Consider the following 18238-nt stretch of genomic DNA (forward strand, 5'->3'; position numbering starts at 1 on the left):
CAGTTACCCACAATAAGATCTTGGATAGCAACGGCCTTGTTTGGACAGTTTGGAAGGAGATGTGGAGAGAGTGGTGATGGATGATCTAGTGGGATGCGAAGGAAATAGGAAAGATTTACCCCCAATGTGCATGCTGGCCAAGTAGGTAGGCGGAGAGTAGAATGGGGCAGTTGATATTGCTGCTCGTAAGGAGGCATTATGAGTGCCTCGATCAACCCTTTGGAGGCATGGTTATGTAGCAATTATTTGGAATGGGCAGAGGCAGCTTAAAACTAGCAGTTAACTTGTAGTTAGGGCTGAAATGCATCCTCTATTACAGCCAGGGACATTTAAACTGTGGAAGGAAGGTGATTGGGGGAGAAAGGGCAAAGGATGTCAGTGAATGGCCAAGGGTAGAGGATGCACAGCAAGGAGCTCCCTCTGGAATTGCATGCCCACTGGCCACCTATTATGACCGAAACTTTCCTTATGTGACGTCGTGTCAAGTTTCGTTTGATAATGCTCCTGTGAAGCACCTGCCTTGGGACATTTTGCTGCACTAAAGGCACTCTACAACTGCAAATTGTTGTTGTGTGAAGAACAAGCAAGATGCTGCAAGAATGGTCCCCAGACATCTCAACTAGCACTGTTCACTGCATTCTACATTCATAAGCATCAACTTAGAAGCATTACCCCTGGACATCACCAGTTTGAGGGCATTTCCCTGGGTGATCTGAGTTCATAGAAACATAGAAAATAGGAGTAGGCCATTCAGCCCTTTGAGCCTACTCCGCCATTCATTATGATTATGGCTGATCATCCAACTCAGTAACCTGTTCCGGCTTTCGCCCCATACCCTTTGATCCCTTTAGATCCAAGAGCTATATCTAACTCCTTCTTGAAAACATACAATGTTTTGGCCTCAACAGCTTTCTGTGGTAGCAAATTCCATAGGCTCACCACTCTCTGGGTGAAGAAATTTCTCCTCATCTCAGTCCTGAAAGGTTTACCCCGTATCCTTAGACTATGACCCCTGGTTCTGGACTCCCCCACCATCGGGAACATCCTTCCTGCATCTACCCTGTCAAGTCCTGTTAGAATTTTATAGATTTCTATGAGATCCCCCCTCACTCTTCTGAACTCCAGCAAATATAATCCTAACTGACTCAATCTCTCCTCATACATCAGTCCCGGCATCCCAGGAATCAGTCTGGTAAACCTTTGCTGCAATCCCTCTATAGCAAGAACATCCTTTCTCAGATAAGGAGACCAAAACTGCACACAATATTCCAGGTGTGGCCTCACCAAGGCCCTGTATAATTGCAGCAAGACATCCCTACTCCTGTACTCGAATCCTCTCGCCATGAAGGCCAACATACCATTTGCCTTTTTTACCGCCTGTTGGACCTGCATGCTTACCTACAGCCACTGGTGTACGAGAACACCCAGGTCTTGCTGAATATTCCCCTCTCTCAGTTTATAGCCGTTCAGATAATAATCTGCCTTCCTGCTTTTGCTACCAAAGTGGATAACCTCACATTTATCCACATTATACTGCATCTGCCATGCATTAGCCCACTCACTCAACTTGTCCAAATCACCCTGAAGCCTCTCCGCATCCTCCTCACAACTCACCCTCCCACCCAGTTTTGTGTCGTCTGCAAATTTGGAGATATTACATTTAGTTCCCTCATTTAAATCATTAATATATATTGTGAATAGCTGGTGTCCTAGCACTGATCCCTGCGGTACCCCACTAGTGGGTACCCCACTATAATTCCTTGCTTTCTCTCTACCTCCCTTTTTAAATAGTGGGGTTACATTAGCTACCCTCCAATCTGTAGGAACTGTTCCAGAGTCTATAGAATCTTGGAAGATGACCACCAATGTATCCACTATTTCTAGGGCCACTTTCTTAAGTGCTCTGGGATGCATACCATCAGGCCCTGGGGATTTATCGGCCTTCAATCCCATCAATTTCCCCAACACCATTTCTCTACTAATACTGATTACCTTCAGTTCCTCTCTCTCACTAAGCCCTGTGTTCCCCAACATTTCTGGTATGATATTTGTGTCCTCCTTTGTGAAGACAGAACCAAAGTATGCATTTAATTGGTCAGCCATTTCTTTGCTCCCCATAATAAATTCCCCTGTTTTTGACTGTAAGGGACCTACATTTTTCTTCACCAATCTTTTTTTCTTTACATACCTATAGAAACTTTTACAGTCAGTTTTTATGTTCCCCGCAAGCTTGCTCTTGTACTCCATTTTCCCCTTCTTAATCAATCCCTTTGTCCTCCTTTGCTAAATTCTAAACTGTTCCAAATCCTCAGGTCTGTTGTTTTTTCTGGCAAATTTATATGCCTCTTCCTTGGATCTAATGCTATCTCTAATTTCCCTTGTAAGCCATGGTTTGGCTCCCTTTCCCGTTTTACTTTTGCGCCAGACAGGGATAAACAATTAACAATTGTTGCAGTTCATCCATGCGCTCTTTAAATGTTTGCCATTGCCTATCCACCGTCATCTCTTTAAGTAACGTTTCCCAATCTGTCATACCTTCGTAGTTTCCTTTACTAAGAGTCAGCACCCTAGTCTCAGAATCAACTATGTCACTCTTCATCTTGATGAAGAATTCTATCATATTATGGTCGCTCATCCCCAAGGGATCTCGCACCACTAGATTGTCAATTATTCCTCTCTCATTACACAATACCCAATCTAGGATGGCCTGTTCTCCAGTTGGTTCCTCAACATATTGGTCCAGAAAACCATCCCATATTCGAGTGAACAGGAGCAGGTGACGCCAAGGATTCCAAACCATGTCTCACAGCCTTTTAAAAAAAGACATTTTGAAGCAAACCAATGAGTTTGTCCCGTGTCCTAGCCAACATTCTTTCCTCAGCCATCACCAGCAAAAAAAAATAATATATTTAATTTCCGTGTGTTGAATGTTACTGTATGCAGGGTGTGGTGTAGCCAGTACCCTTTAAAAAATCCAGAACTAATTGGCATAAAACACTTTGAAATGTTTCTCAGAGATGTAATAAAGCACTTTATCAAAGTTTTTCAAAGGTTGAACCATAGAATGCCACAGTGCGGAAAGAGGGCACATAGCCCATAGTGTCAGCCTTTGGTAGAGCTATCCAGTTAGTCCCACTCCCCTGCTCTTCCGCCATAGCCCTGTGCATTTTTTGTAACTATGTAATTATTACAGCAGTACCAGTTCTGATGAAATGTGATCAACCTGGAACGTTGGGCGAGATTTTCAACTCGCTCAAATCTCATTCACTTGTACAGTTAAAGTGCTGCCCAGTAATCCAGCATTTTCTATTTTTATCTCAGATTTCCAGCATCGGCTGTATTTTACTTTTGTACAAGATAATATTGGTTTACCTATTAAACTCACAAGCAAATGTTTACAATACAGTGATCAGTTCGACAAGTGACCCTTGTTTTGCCATCTCTCCAGCATCTCTTCCCCCTCCCAACTGCCAGATGATGAACGACGCTTTCCCTTCGCGGCCGTTTGCGTCGACCACATTGTACCGCCTCTCATTCAAGATGATTGGATGCATCCTTTCTAATGACACACAGTTCCTCCTCTTGATTCGGCTGAAGAGATGTCAATCTATTTACACTCCGCCCCTTACGTCGGCGGGAGTTCGGTGGTCTCTGTGGTTTCAGCGGGAGCCAATCGCGAGGCTCGAAATGGCGTCGACAGGTTGCAGAGGCAAACACAAACTGCAGTTTGGCTGGGGGAGGCTGTGATTGAGTTGGTACCTGTAACGGGGTGGAAGGAGCATCGTTTCAATGTTCCATTAAAACTCCTCTCCCCACCTTTGGATTTGGGCATTGTTTTATCCTTCTGAACAGCTTGTGGGGCAAGTGGTGCCATAACCCAGCCGGGGAGTTATGAGTGTGAACGGGCGGTGGGAAAGGGCTGGGGAGGCGGCGGCGGCGGGAGCGGGAGCGGGAGGAGGAGGAGGCCGCGGCGGGAGACCCGGAGCATCTACTCAACTGGTTGGGACAGGTGAGTGATGACTAAAAGTGACATTGCACAAAAAGGGTTAAACGTTACATAGGTATAAATCGTTGCACCGTTAGTAAGAGATGACTTTTCCGATTATGGTAAATGTTTTCATTAAGTTAACAGTTTTGTTTTGAAATCGAAAGATTTGTCACTTGTAAAATAATCAACACCTTTTCTTCCAACACGTCTGTAAGAACAAACTTTTAACTAATGCTATTATTTTTTAGAATAACTTCCCACTTCAAAAAAACCAAGTTGTCTTATTTCGTTGGTGAAGATGTGTTTTTATAACAAAGGTTTCATTAATTGATGCTATATATTTATATAATATTGTTACTTGGTGAATGATATCTTTACAATTATGTTGGTTAGACCTGCTGCATAACAATAGTAAAGATATGAAGAAATCAAAAACGTTTTCAGTGCAATATTCTTTTTCTTTTCTTTCTTTCTTTTGGGCCTCCTTATCTCGAGAGACAATGGATGCGCGCCTGGAGGTGGTCAGTGGTTTGTGAAGCAGCGCCTGGAGTGGCTATAAAGGCCAATTCTGGAGTGACAGGCTCTTCCACAGGTGCTGCAGAGAAATTTGTTTGTTGGGGCTGTTGCACAGTTGGCTCTCCCCTTGCGCCTCTGTCTTTTTTCCTGCCAACTACTAAGTCTCTTCGACTCGCCACAATTTAGCCCTGTCTTTATGGCTGCCCGCCAGCTCTGGCGAATGCTGGCAACTGACTCCCACGACTTGTGATCAATGTCACACGATTTCATGTCGCGTTTGCAGACGTCTTTATAACGGAGACATGGACGGCCGGTGGGTCTGATACCAGTGGCGAGCTCGCTGTACAATGTGTCTTTGGGGATCCTGCCATCTTCCATGCGGCTCACATGGCCAAGCCATGTGCAATATGTATTATGTAGCAAATGGCTAGGAATGTATGGTACTTAAAATGTTAGGATCTTTGTGCACACCATTACTTGGAGGTGCCAAAGTGGCAAGGAAAAATTAATATTGAAAGTTTTCAGGGATCTTGTGCTTTGCTTGAATGCTATTGATTAAGGCTTGGGAGAGGCCAGGTCAGACTATTTTTTTCTTGAGTTTTCATAAAACGTTTGAATGTTGCTGTGTTCTGCTCATCACCTTGATCAAAATACAATCTTGTAACTTTCTGTATTCATTATGCTAATATTTTTAAATAAGGCATAACAGATTTTAGTATCTAAAGATTCTCAAGTATATTTTAGCCTGGATTATTGGTAACTTATTCTGAAATATATTGTACACATTTTCTTTTTGATCAGTGATTTCACCTTTTCATGGCTATTTTATTTTAAGGTATGCTGCAACTGACAAGATATGCATGTGTGTAAACATAATTACTATGCAGTATCTAATACACCTTGACATGAATACATTCTTTTGTTTTAGAAACGTTTAAGTGACAACTGGTACAAATATTACAGTGGAATTTAAAATGCCATGAAATGACAATACTTTTATTTTGTGTATTTTGGTGTTTGTTGTTCTCGCATTTTACTTTGTAATATTTTGCTGAAGTAACAACTGCGCAAACACTTTCAGTAAAATTTGACACTACTGTATCAATAACAGATTTCAAGTTTGAGCTCTGGAGATGGTGAATTACAAATAGCATTCAATCGTGAGACTACCACTTAAACTGTAGTCTGAAAAATGTTTGTGCCTGTGAAATAACAGATTAAGAACATAAAACACAGAAACAAGGAAGCAGCAATAACTGAGTGTATGGGGAGGTGGGGAGGGGGGAGTATTGGCAGGCAAGTTGAGGCAGGTTAGGGGGCGTGCAGGGAGTTAAACCCCCTAAAAATGACGTTGGGTAGGGATCCCAACATCATCCTGCACACTTCCAGGTTTCACCTGAGCAAACTCGGAGGCAAGCAGGGAGCCTCGGTGCAGCTGTCTGGTAAGTCATTTAATTCAAATAGGTACTGATTTAACCAAGCATTCTGTCTTGAACAGCCAGCATATCTATTTTCCAAGCTGTCAGCAACTCGCCAGGGTTAACCAGGTGAGTGCACAGCGGGGAGTGCGACTTCTGTGAAACCGGCCTGGGTTGTCTTTGATCAGTGAAATTGAAGAGCTCCAGCCATGGCCAGGTGAGAGGCTGCTGCTCACAGCACTCCTTCTCAGAGTGTACTTTTACAGCTTGACGTGATTGACAACTTCTTGGAAGTTACGTTTCCATCTTCAGCTACATTTCCATTTGCTCTCCTTCACCATGGCAGGGAGCAGCTGACTCAGCTCTACCTTGCACCTCTGATCAGGAGCAAGGAGAACAGCAACACCAATACCAGCAGCAGTTACCTTTGCCTCACCCGCATGCTGTTCCACAGGGCAGAGGGATGGACACAGTAAGGATGGAAGAGTAAGGGGTGACTTGATGGAAACATATAAGATCCTAAGGGGTCATGAAAGGGTAGATGTCGAAATGATGTTTCCTCTTGTGGGAGAATCTAGAACTAGGGGTCACTGTTTAAAAATAAGGGGTCGCCCATTTAAGACAGAGATGAGGAGAAATTCTTTCTCTCAGGGTCATGAGTCTTTGGAACTCTCTTCTTCGAAAAGCTGTGGAAGCAGAATCTTTGAATATTTTTAAGGCAGAGGTAGATAGATTCTTGATAAGCAAGGGGGTGAAAGGTTATTGGGGGTAGGTGGGAATGTGGGGTTGAGGTTACAATCAGATCAGCCATGATCGTGTTGAATGGCGGAGCAGGCTCAAGCGGCTGGCTGGCCGACTCCTGCTCCTAATTTGTATGTTCGTATGACACAGTGATCCAGCTGGAAGGAGAAAAGACCCCTAAAGACCCCTAACACATAGTCTACAGGCAGAGGATTTTTAGACATGCGTGAGTATCAATGCCTCAGGGGGCTCAGGCTCTCGTGGCAGGTCATTGCTGGCCTCCTGGAACAAGACCTGCTTTCCAGTGGATCAGTGGCTGTCACGGTGAACCCCCCCCCCACCATCCCCGGGATCTCTGCCTTGCCCTGACATTGTGTGCTGTCTTCTCCTGCAAGGAGAGAAAGCAGAGAATTATGAATGTTGGAAATGGCTTGTGTGGCGAAAAGGGAAGGGCAACATTTGTGGAGCGTGACTGTGAGCCATGGTTGCAAGAGGGCAATAGCATGAAGGTGAGTGTTAGTCCTGGCTGTCCAGATGGGGAATTGAGGTGCTGGGTTAGAGAGGAATGAATGGAGCAGCGAGGTGTGTTGTTCTCAGGAGTGCTGTGCAGGAGGATGATGGGAAAGTCAGAGTGTGGGGCCTGGCACCTGAAATTGCTATGCCACCCTCACCTTTCCTGCTCTCCTGAGGTCCTGGATCTTCTTGGTGCAGTGTCCAGAAGTGCTGGCTGACTTGGCCTCTTCCATCCCTGCTTGGTTGGTTGAGAGGTTGCCTTCTTCCTCCCGTCTTTGGGAATGATCACCTCACTGCAGTCCCTCAGATCCCGTAGCAGGATTTCTAGGGAAGAGTGAGAGCGCTGAGGAGCAGCCTTTAAATCTATTTTTGTACAAAGCATTGCAGATTCTAAAGGGAATTATTTTCTCTGATGCAGGTCTTCTGTTAGATAAGGGATCAAGATGAGTTTGAACAATTTGCTGATTCACCACACAAGTTTCATGTGACAAAATATTCACATTTTGCTAATCTGGCACACAGAAAAATGTAATCTAGGCACCCTTTTGATGCCATCAATGTTGATTTCAGTAAATCCTGACTGGTTAATGTTTTGAGAAGTAATGAGTGAAATCCAGCTCCTGTTGATGAGGGCATATACTTTGGGGGAAAATTTTGTGATTTAAAACTGAGGATGTTACTTTTATTTGTTGAGGTAGGAAAAGGAAGTTTGTTGCATTTTTTGACCCTCTCATTGTCAATTTTCTCCCCTGTCCTAAAGTTGTTGATTCCTTACTGATGTACAATTCCATGGGCATCACTCACATTCTCACTGCTCATTATTCTTTTGTGAACCTTTTGTAATTAATTTCAGCTGTGATAGATGGGCGGGTGGGGAAGTGAGTGTGGTGGTGTGTATCATAGCCAAGTGCCATTATGCTTTCACTTAATGATGCACGTGCAAACTTTCAGACATATTACTTAGGATTTAGGAGAGGGAGCCTTGGCCAATATTGCCACCCCTCAACACGAGAGTGCTGAGGCCACTTGTAGTGCACTTCCCTGGTGGCTTGACTGGGATTTCCTAACTGAGCATGTACTGGTCATTCATACTTGGACTTTCCTGAAATCAAGTTATTTGAACAATAAAACTAAAAAGTGCTGGAAATACTCAGCAGGTCTGGCACTATCCGTGGAGAGAGAAGCAAAGTCACCATTTCAGGTCAGGTGACCTTTCATCAGAACTGATGCAAGGTCACTGACCTGAAACGTGGACTTTGCTTCTCTCTCCACGGATGCTGCCAGACCTGCTGAGTATTTCTGGCATTTTTTGGTTTTATTTCAGATTTCCAGCATCTGCAGTATTTTGCTTTTATTTGAACAATATGTGTGTGAATCATCAAGAATGGTGGGATTACGTGAATCCTGCAATTTATACAGTTTTACTTATGCTTATTAATTCAGTGGAATCTTGCATGGCATTTGAGTCTGCAACTACAATTTAGAGAAAATGTTGACATTAATTCAGTTGCTTTAACTGATCTGTATTTCATATTCTTGCTGTGTTTCTTAACACTTCTTAAAGATTATTAATCACAGGAGCGGACAGCCTGTTAAGTATACGAGATGCACTGAAAATGTTCTGGGATTATAATTTTTTGAAAGAAGATCCATTGAATGTGTGTACTAACAACTGATGAATTATTTTAATACAGTTACCACATCTACATTTTTTTAATACTGTGATATAAAATTGGTTGCGTGTTTTAGAGTGTGAGAGCTCTTTAAGGTGTCAGCCATGAATCATTTGGTAAACCTCTCACCTTTGAGTCAGAAGATTGTGGGTTTGAGTCCCACTCCAGGACTTCAGCACAAAAATCGCGGTTGACTCTCCAGTGCAGTACTGAGGGAGTGCTGCACTGTCGGAGGTGCTGTCTTTTGGATGAGACTGGGCGGCGCAGTGGTTAGCACCGCAGCCTCACAGCTCCAGCGACCTGGATTCGGTTCTGGGTACTGTCTGTGCGGAGTTTGCAAGTTCTCCCTGTGACCACGTGGGTTTCCGCCTGGTACTCCGGTTTCCTCCCACAGCCAAAGACTTGCAGGTTGATGGGTAAATTGGCCATTGTAAATTGCCCCTAGTGTAGGTAGGTGGTAGGAGAATGGTGGGGATGTGGTAGGGAATATGGGATTAATGTAGGATTAGTATAAGTGGGTGGTTGTTGGTTGGCACAGACTCGGTGGGCTGAAGGGCCTGTTTCAGTGCTGTATCTCTCTATGACTCTAGAAACCCTGTCTGTCCTGTGTGGTGGATGTAAAAGATCCCATGGCACTATTTCGAAGACGAGCAAAGAATCTTGGAAAATATTTATCCCTCAATTAACATCTCAAAAACAGATTATCTGGTCATCATCACATTGCTGTTAGTGGGAGCTTGCTGTGCACAAATTGACTGCTACCTTTTCTACATTAGAACAGTGACTATACTTCAAAAATACTTTATTGGCTGTGTTAACGACCGGGTGAGGAATGGGTCTCAGGCTCCCCTCTCGCCCCTTTCCTAGTTTGGCCGTAACAGGGTTTAACTTTTAAAACACGGTGTTTTTAGCTTCACCTCAGTGAGTCTCACTCACTGCTCCCTAATTGTAATTGTAAATGAACCAAACAGACAGGCTTTTTTAGGTTCAAACAAGAAAGATGTAAGTTTATTAACTGTAACACTCTAACTCAGTTAAAATTACTAAAAATGTGCGACGCAACCACGCGAGCTTGCATCCGAGATAAGCACACACAAAAATAGATACAGAGGAGGTGAAAGAATTAAAGGGGGAGGGTTTGGAGTAGTAGATGAAAGTCAGTTACTGTTTTTAGTTTGGATGTAAAGTCCTCGATTGGAGTTAAGTCTTGCCGTTCTCGTCGGGGCCCAGTGCAAACTTTCAAACTAGTTTTGTTGGTACCAAAAGGCTGAAGAGGTCCTTTTGTCTTGAGGCTTAAGCTGCTTCCATGGGTCCCTGGAACTTTGCTGGAGAGAGAGAGAGAGACAGGGAGAGAGTGGCGCGTTCTGCTTGAAGTTCAATTGCAGTCTACCTCAAACCTTTCTGTGAAGCACAATTCAAAAAGTCCCCAGGTTGGCCAGTGGGTTAGTCATTTGACCAGCTGTTTGTTTGAAACAGCATCGTCTGCGAGGATTGTTGATTTCAAATGTTCTCCAGTCACACTCAGTGGGGGGATGGAGTGCTGGCTCTTACACAGGCAATTGCTGTCAATGTCTTTTGATCACTGCTATTGACAAAACCCATCTCGCTAATTGAATCAGGGAAACCCATTGACTCTCTGTGCAACTGTCTCTCAGAATGCAAATGTGCAGCCATGTTTTCAGCCGTTCAGCTCTGTGGTCTTCTTATACAAATTATGTTCAATGTCCAATAAAAGTTCAAATAGTGTTCCATATGATGAAATTAATGTTTCCATTTGGCCAGTGTGGTTTCTGTCACACCTTCACCTCTCGCCGAATGAAATACAACATTAGGAGGAGCATTTCATTATAAAGTAGAAGGAAGATACAGAACAGGAAAGCACACATGCATTTCTCTCATTCACTGTCATTCATTCAGAAATCTTAAAATTATTTCAGTCTGTCTTTCCTTTGTAGCAGTGCTGCTTTAAACTGTCCCATTTTCCTTGAGGTGAGTTGGAGATAGTTATGTGTTGCCCTCGGGGTTTAAAGTTTTTTCACTATCATTGCGGAGGTTTGGGGGTTTGCACATTTCCATGATTGTCTTGGGTGCCTTTGTTTCTTTTGGGGTCTGCAGGGGGATGGTTCGATTTAATTAGCCCTGGTTTGGAACTCTGATCTTGGGCGTTGGCAGTGGGTGGATCCACTCTAACCTCACTTTCAGGGCTCTGGTGAGTCATGCAAGTGCTGTTCACTTCAGGGCATTGTTGGTTCCCTTTTGTCCTGACTGTGGGAGAGGATTCTTTGCTAATCTTCGCTTTGTCCTTTGGGATATTCCTGCTTGCAGGTATTTGTCCAGATTCTACTGCCCTCCCCTGCGGCACTTCGAGGTGAGGTGTCACCTTGACGGTTTCTCTGCCCTCATGAGGACTTTCTTTGTCCCTGCAGGTTTCTGTAAATGTTGTTAGCAACCCTGGTAGGGTGCTTCTGGTGTCTACATTTACTTGGGAGGATGTGGCTCTAATTTTTCCAACAACTCAGGGTTGGCTGACCGGACAGTGGGGTTTGTAATTTGGGAATCCTCCCAGACTTCTTTTAACCTGTCCCCATTGTCCCTTTTTCCCCTTTTCCTCTCTAACTTTTTGCCAGACCTGTGCCTATCTCTCCCCTTTTGTTCTCGGCAGGGGTCCCTTACACTTCTTACCAGCCCTTTGCTGGAGGGTCCTCCAAACGCCGCTACAGGACTTAAGGGCGCAGATTTCACTGTAGGTTGGGGGTTTCCCCTCAATCTGGCACATGTGGCAACTCCTACAGCACTCTTACACATCTTTGTGGAGTTTTGACCAGTCAAACTGCTGCCTTATGCAGGCTTTGGTTTTCTCTCAACTCTGATTGTTGTAGCTTTACCTCCATTGGAATTCCTAATCGAATTTTACTTCAGAACTGTACTACAATCCTACCAAGCATTAATTTCAAACGATTGTGTAGAAAATGACTGATAGCAAATTGCCAGCCTGTTTTATGCCTCTCCTGATTTTCTTTTCTGTTGACTTCAATGGAGAAGATGATCGTAAGTGCAAAACGGGCTGTTAAGTCGCTGTTAGCCAATTTTTGCCCAGTGATGCAGGTTAAAATTATCCTTGTAGACCCAGATTTTGTGGTAAGAATAATGGTGAGGCTCACAGTTATTAAGGGTAAATTGGACAGCAACTTCTGGTGTCTGCACATATGCAGTTGAATGCGGATATTAAATTGCTATCCCATTTGCCCTGCTTCTTCACATGCTTCACTATATTGGTACTAGAGCATGGCTACCTGACCCGAACCCAACCAGACGTGACGACGCGTGTCGCGTTTGGGTCAGGTCTCTCTTCTGGATCCGGCATGCGGGGGCGGGCCGGTTCGGACACAGTGCTGCCTTTTGCTCAGGGACGGAAAAGCTTCAAAATTTGAACAGCCAGGATGTCAAGGCGGGGAAACGTGCATCTGGACTCTGCACTAATCTGCATTCCATCCAAGGTAGAACATAACCTCTTTGATATAATCAACTTCATTCTGGTAGTCGGGTAGGGTGCAGGAAAAAAATCAAAGGACTCGGGCCCGGGCCGGGTTCAGGTTGGATATCCTTCTGTTGGGCCCAGGTTGGGTTTCAATTGCATATCCCAACAGACCTTTAATTGGTACCTCGCTGAGACACTCAGCAAACAAATACATGAAGAGTGTGACATTGTGGTACTTAACAGCTGGACACGCCAAAAAGTTAGGGTTTCTCCATTCAACCATGTGAAATTTTAATGGCGTGGCCAGTCTTAATCTGAGCCAAATAACCTCTCTGCCACTGAAAATTAACTTTTACAAGTCCTTCAGATTCTAAAATAGTTGATTTTAAAAAATTCTTTTTTTTGTTTCTTTTATCTCTCTATTAATCCCATTTTTGTTTCCAATTTAAGATTGTCAGTAGGGCTCGCAGTGTGATGCATTTGCACGTACTGGAAGCTACATATATTAATACACAGGGCCCTGTTCTTTGCAGACAGAAGAACATGTACACACATTGCGCCTGTTTCAGCTAAACAAAATAAGTGACAGCGATTCGCTGGTTCATTCCTCAGGGCAATGCCTTGACCAATCAGAGTCAAGCCGTCTGGTTTAAATTTCAAACAAAGCTTGGCAGTTAACTGTCGGTCACTGTAAACTGGTGCATTCTCTATGGCAATGCCTCTACCAATCAGAGTTCACTTGCCAACCAATCAGCAGTCTCTTCTCGTACAGTATAAAATTGTTGTTTTCTCTTACATTGGTATTCTTGTGGATTGTCCTGATTGCAAGACGAAAAGCTTTGACAACATGTCTCCATTTTTAGCAATACTCAAGTTCTGTACTACCAAATGACAATTAGACATAGGTTAGCTAAGGGCAGCCAATCTATATTTGTAAAAGGATCTGAAGTTGTGTTAATGGAGGATAAATACCTGGTAGTTCAACATAATAGGGTGAACAGGTGTTGGATGTTAATTAGTTAATTGTATTCAAGTGTGTATATATAAAGAAAAGCCTGCCAGCACTGGCTGGTGGTGTTGTTTGGAGAGCAGAAGTAAGCTCTGTGGCAAGCAATAAACAATCTCCACCAAAGCATCCAAGTCTCCGTGTCTTCTTCTTAAACAGGCTTGGAGATTTCTATAACAACTTGTGGCTGATGAAATTAATCACAGAATCCTTACAGTGCAGAAGGAGGCCATTCGACCCATTGTGTCCACACTGGCTCTCCGAAAGAGCAGTTCCATTCCCCTGCCTTCTCCCCATAACCCTGCACATCCTTCCTTTTCATATAACTGTCGAATTCCCCTTTGAATGCTTCGATTGAAGCTGCCTCCACCACACTCTCAGACAGATCATTCCAGACCTTAACCACTCGCTGCATGAAAATGTTTTTCCTCATGTCACTTTTGATTCTCTTCCCAAATACTTTAAATCTGTGCCCTCTCATTCTTGATTCTTTCACGAGTGGGAACAGTTTCTCTCTATCTACTCTGTCCAGACCCCTCATGATTTTGAACACCTCTATCAAATCACTTCTCAGCCTTCTCCAAGGAAAACAGTCCTAACTTCTCCAGTCTATCTTCATAACTGAAATTTGGAACTATTCTTGTGAATCATTTCTGTACTCTGTCCAATGCCTTCATATCCTTCCTAAAGTGCGGCACCCGAACTGGACGCAATACTCCAGCTGAGGCCGAACTAGTGTCTTGTACAAGTTCAACATAACTTCCTTGCACTTGTACTCTGTGCGCCTGTTAATAAAGCTCAGGACACTGTGTGCATTATTAACCGTTCTCTCAACCTGTGCTGCCACCTTCAATGACTTATGCACATATACACCTAGGTCCCTCTGCTCCTGCATCCACTTTAGAATTGTATCCTTTATTCTATATTGTCTCTCCCTGTTTTTCCTACCAAAATGAATGACTTCACATTTCTCTGCATTGAACTTCATCTGCCACCTGTGTGCTTATTCCACCAACTTGCCTATGTCCTTTTGAAGTTCTACACTATCCTCCTCACAGTTCCCAATGTCTCCAAGTTTCATATCATCTGCAAACTTTGAAATTGTGCCCTGTACACCAAGGTCTAGATTATTAATATATATCAAGAAAAGCAAGGGTCCCAACTCCGATCCCTGAGGAACTCCACTACAAACCTTCCTTCAGCCGGAAAAACATTCATTAACCACTACTCTTTGTTTCCTGTTACCCAGCCAATTTCGTATCCATATTGCTACTGTCTCTCTTATTCCATGAGCTACAAGTTTGCTCACATGTCTGTTGAGTGGCACTGTATCAAACGCCTTTTGAAAGTCCATGTGCAGCACATCAACAGCATTTCCCTCATCAACCCTCTCTGTTACCTCCTCAAGTTCATGGCCAGCACTCCCTCAGTACTGCACTGGAGAGTCAACCTCGATTTTTGGCACTCCTCGAGGACTGTGCACTGTTTTGGTCTCTACATCTAAGGAAATATATATTTGCATTGGAGGTAGTACAGCGAAAGTTCACTCAATTGGTCCCTGGGGTGAGAGGGTTGTCCTAGGATAGACTGAGTAATTTGGGTCCATATTTTCTGGAATTGAGAAGAATGGGAGGTGGTCTCATTGAAACATATATGATTCTGAAGGGCACTGACAAGGTAGACAGTGAGAGGTTGTTTCCCCTGGCCGAGAAATCTAGAACACGGGCACAGTCTCAGGATAAGGGGCCGACCATTTAGGACTGAGATGAGGAGAAATTTCTTCACTCAGAGTTGTGGATCTTTGGAATTCACGACCCCAGAGAGTTTTGGATGCTCCATTGTTGATTGTAGTTAAGTCTGTGATAGATGTTTGGTCTCTCGGGATCAAGGGATATGGGGGAGCAGGCAGGAAAGTGGAGTTGAAGCTGAAGATCAGCCATCATCGTATTGAATGGTGCAGCAGGCTCGAGGGGCCATAGGTCTACTCCTACTCCTATTTCTTATGTTCTTATTACCATTCCCTTTTGCCTTGCACCATGGAATCCTTTATCATTTAGTCTCTTCTGCCTACCATGCTGTTGCAGACCTTCCCTTTTGTTGTTCTTCCCACCCATCCCCCTTTCGCTTGCTCAAAACCTATTACGTTTCTAACGTTTTCCAGTTCTGATGGACCTGAAACATTAACTCTGTTTCTCTCTCCATAGATGCTATCAGACCTGCCGAGTAGTTTCAGCATTTTCTTTTTTTTAAATTTCAGATTTCCAGCATCTGCAATATTTTGCTTTTAAAAGTGGGAAGATGGGTTGATAAAGGTATTTTGAATAAAAACATACAAGAAGGATACAAAGTGCAATGCTGAACTACACAAATAATTGGTTGGACCACAATTAGAATACTGCATCCTGTTCTAAGCGCCTTATATCAAGATAGGATTTCAAAACATTGTAGGGACGACGAAAGAGATTCACTAAGATAATATCTTGCATAATAGGTTTTGGTTATGAGAAGAGGTTCGAGAATTTGGACTTTTTTTTCATTTAAACAGACAAAGTTACAAGGAAATCTGAGATACAGTTGAGGGGTCCTGGTAAGGCAAGTGAAGAAAAATTATTTTCATTCGTCATTGAAGTCAGTAACTAGAAGATATACATTTATGATCAGCAAAAGAACAGAGGGAAAGGCTTGATTTAGGGAATAATTCTTCTCAAGGTTTTATAATTTATCCTTTAAAAGAAAACTGGATCAGTATTTGAAGCAGGGGAAGATACAGGGCTATGGGGAGAGCATGGGCCAGTGGGATCAGTTTTGGGTCGAGCTAAGAGCCAGTACAGGTATAATGGGCCAAATGGCTACCTTTTGTATTGCAACCTTCTATGGTTCTTGAATATATACCCTGTATTGCTGATTCATTAACCTTTCACTATTTACCCTTGGAATCTTTCACAATCTTAACATGTATTAGATCCTACTAACTGTGGAAAATATTAAACTCAAAAGTGGAGTACAGCTGCTTTGAATTGTTAGTGCATTGACTTCTTTGTCTGTCAAATGATTTCAGCTTACCTCTTATCCAAGACTAAACTAATTGTCATGTGTGCAAAAGCCAACTTTTATCCTATGTTATGTGTATTGTAATGTCATGTAGGCCCCCACCTCCCAAGAATGAGGCATATTAATTTCACCACATGGACATTAAATTTCAAATTGTTGCTGGGAAGAAGAGAAGGCCTGATACAAGGGGTTACCAGGCCCCTGGCTAAAAAGACATTTTTGCATATTAACAGACAGGCATGTAGACAAAGGAGCCTTTCCCTGCTCCAATTCAATCCATAAACAGATGTGGCCAGACCAGTTAGTCACATGGCTAACTGGCTGTGGCAGAATTTGAACTGAGTTTTAAATTGGAGAGACCGTGTTTGAACTGGGAGAAAGCTATTTGCTCCAGGACTGAGGCAGACCTCCTCTTCTGTCTGCTCCTATCTCTTTCGCATGAAACTCCAAAACCCACTGAGGACACATGAACCCCAAGAGAGAGAAGTCTCATACAGTGAACAAGGTTTAAAAAGAATACTGGGGCCCAATGAAATGAAGACCGTATCTTCAATCAAGGACTCTACATGAGCTCGAAGCACAGTAACAAAAAACCCTCCTCAGAGATTGACTCAAACTTTTCCATTTTATTTTTTCTTCTGCTCTTTTCTGTCTCTATTTCCATGTGTGTATCGCGTATGTATGCTAGCATGGGCGCGTTGTGTATCCATAGGCGTCAACCGAATTAGAGTTTAAGCTCAAGTTTAATAAAATTTCACCTTTCTTCTTTAAACCTAAGGAAGCCTGTTTGTGTTCGTTTCTTTACCTTATAATTGGAAAGCGGCAAACAAGGATTCACCAAGGGGGAGCTAAAAACTGTGTTTAAAAAATAAAACCCTGTTACAGCAAGACCAGGTGAAGGCTGAAAGGGAACCCTAGACCTCTTTCTCACCTGGTCGTAACAGTAATATAAAGCACGTCCTACCGAACGTTAGCATTGAAAACATTTGCTAGCAATATAAACCATTTTTCCAATGGGCCAGATTTTGCCATAAAAATAACAATATCTCACCAATGCCAGGTGTTGTTAATGTGCTAATTGGCCAGCAACTTGTTGGGAGGAAGAGATATCCCGCGAATCTCTACAAGTTGCTGACTGGTTTGTGCCACTCTGCTGTCAGCTTTGTAAAACCTACCCCCATGATTTTTTTCTATGCTGCATTTGCACATTAACTGCCCAGTAAACTTGTCACAGAAAGTTGCATCTGTTCAGAAGATTGTTTTCCCCTATTTTATCTCTTTGCTTTGACATTTCTCTGCTGAAGGTAGACTCATGGTAGACCACATTTTCGCAGGTGCTGGCATGCCTCGATGCCTCACTCAAGTAACTGTTCATCATATGTGAGCTTGGACAAACCATTTGACAGGCTTTTTCACAATAGCATGACAACTGAACCCAATCCTTTTCCGTTCCTACTATTCAGAAGCATGCACTTGGGAATGGGTCATTAGATACCATTTGGGAACAGGAAGCTTGCCTTTTCCATTCCTCTCTAAGCCAAGGTTGCTTAAGCGTTGACTGTTCCTTCAGTGCCTTTCCACTTTAGATCAGTTAATTTAGTGCAGATGAGAGATCAACTGCACAGCTCTTGGTCCTTACAGATCAGTACCATATACTTGTGTTGATCCACTTATCTAGAGGTGCTTGAGCTTACAGGTTTAAAAGTAAATGGATAAATTGGAATTGAACGAAAGTAAAGTAATGTAATGGAAGTCAGAAATGTAATCCTAATTTAGAAGTGGCTACAAAAATTGCAGGACTCTCAAATAATCCTAACGGTTTATTCAATTTTTGTTACGACTGTGATGGGAGGA

General features: G+C 43.2%; 1 protein-coding gene across 1 annotated transcript in view; it reads left to right on the top strand.

Annotated features, from left to right (window-relative positions):
• The first annotated feature begins 3891 nt into the window (after positions 1-3891).
• Positions 3892-18238, top strand: part of LOC137378580 (early endosome antigen 1) — a 1009825-nt gene continuing 995478 nt past the window's right edge. The window contains exon 1 of the mRNA XM_068048885.1: positions 3892-4009. Coding sequence (XP_067904986.1) covers positions 3892-4009 — 118 coding nt within the window. The remainder of the gene's footprint in view (positions 4010-18238) is intronic.

The sequence above is a fragment of the Heterodontus francisci genome, chromosome 17, assembly GCF_036365525.1.
Source record: "Heterodontus francisci isolate sHetFra1 chromosome 17, sHetFra1.hap1, whole genome shotgun sequence".
In the NCBI taxonomy this organism is placed as follows: Eukaryota; Metazoa; Chordata; class Chondrichthyes; order Heterodontiformes; family Heterodontidae; genus Heterodontus; species Heterodontus francisci.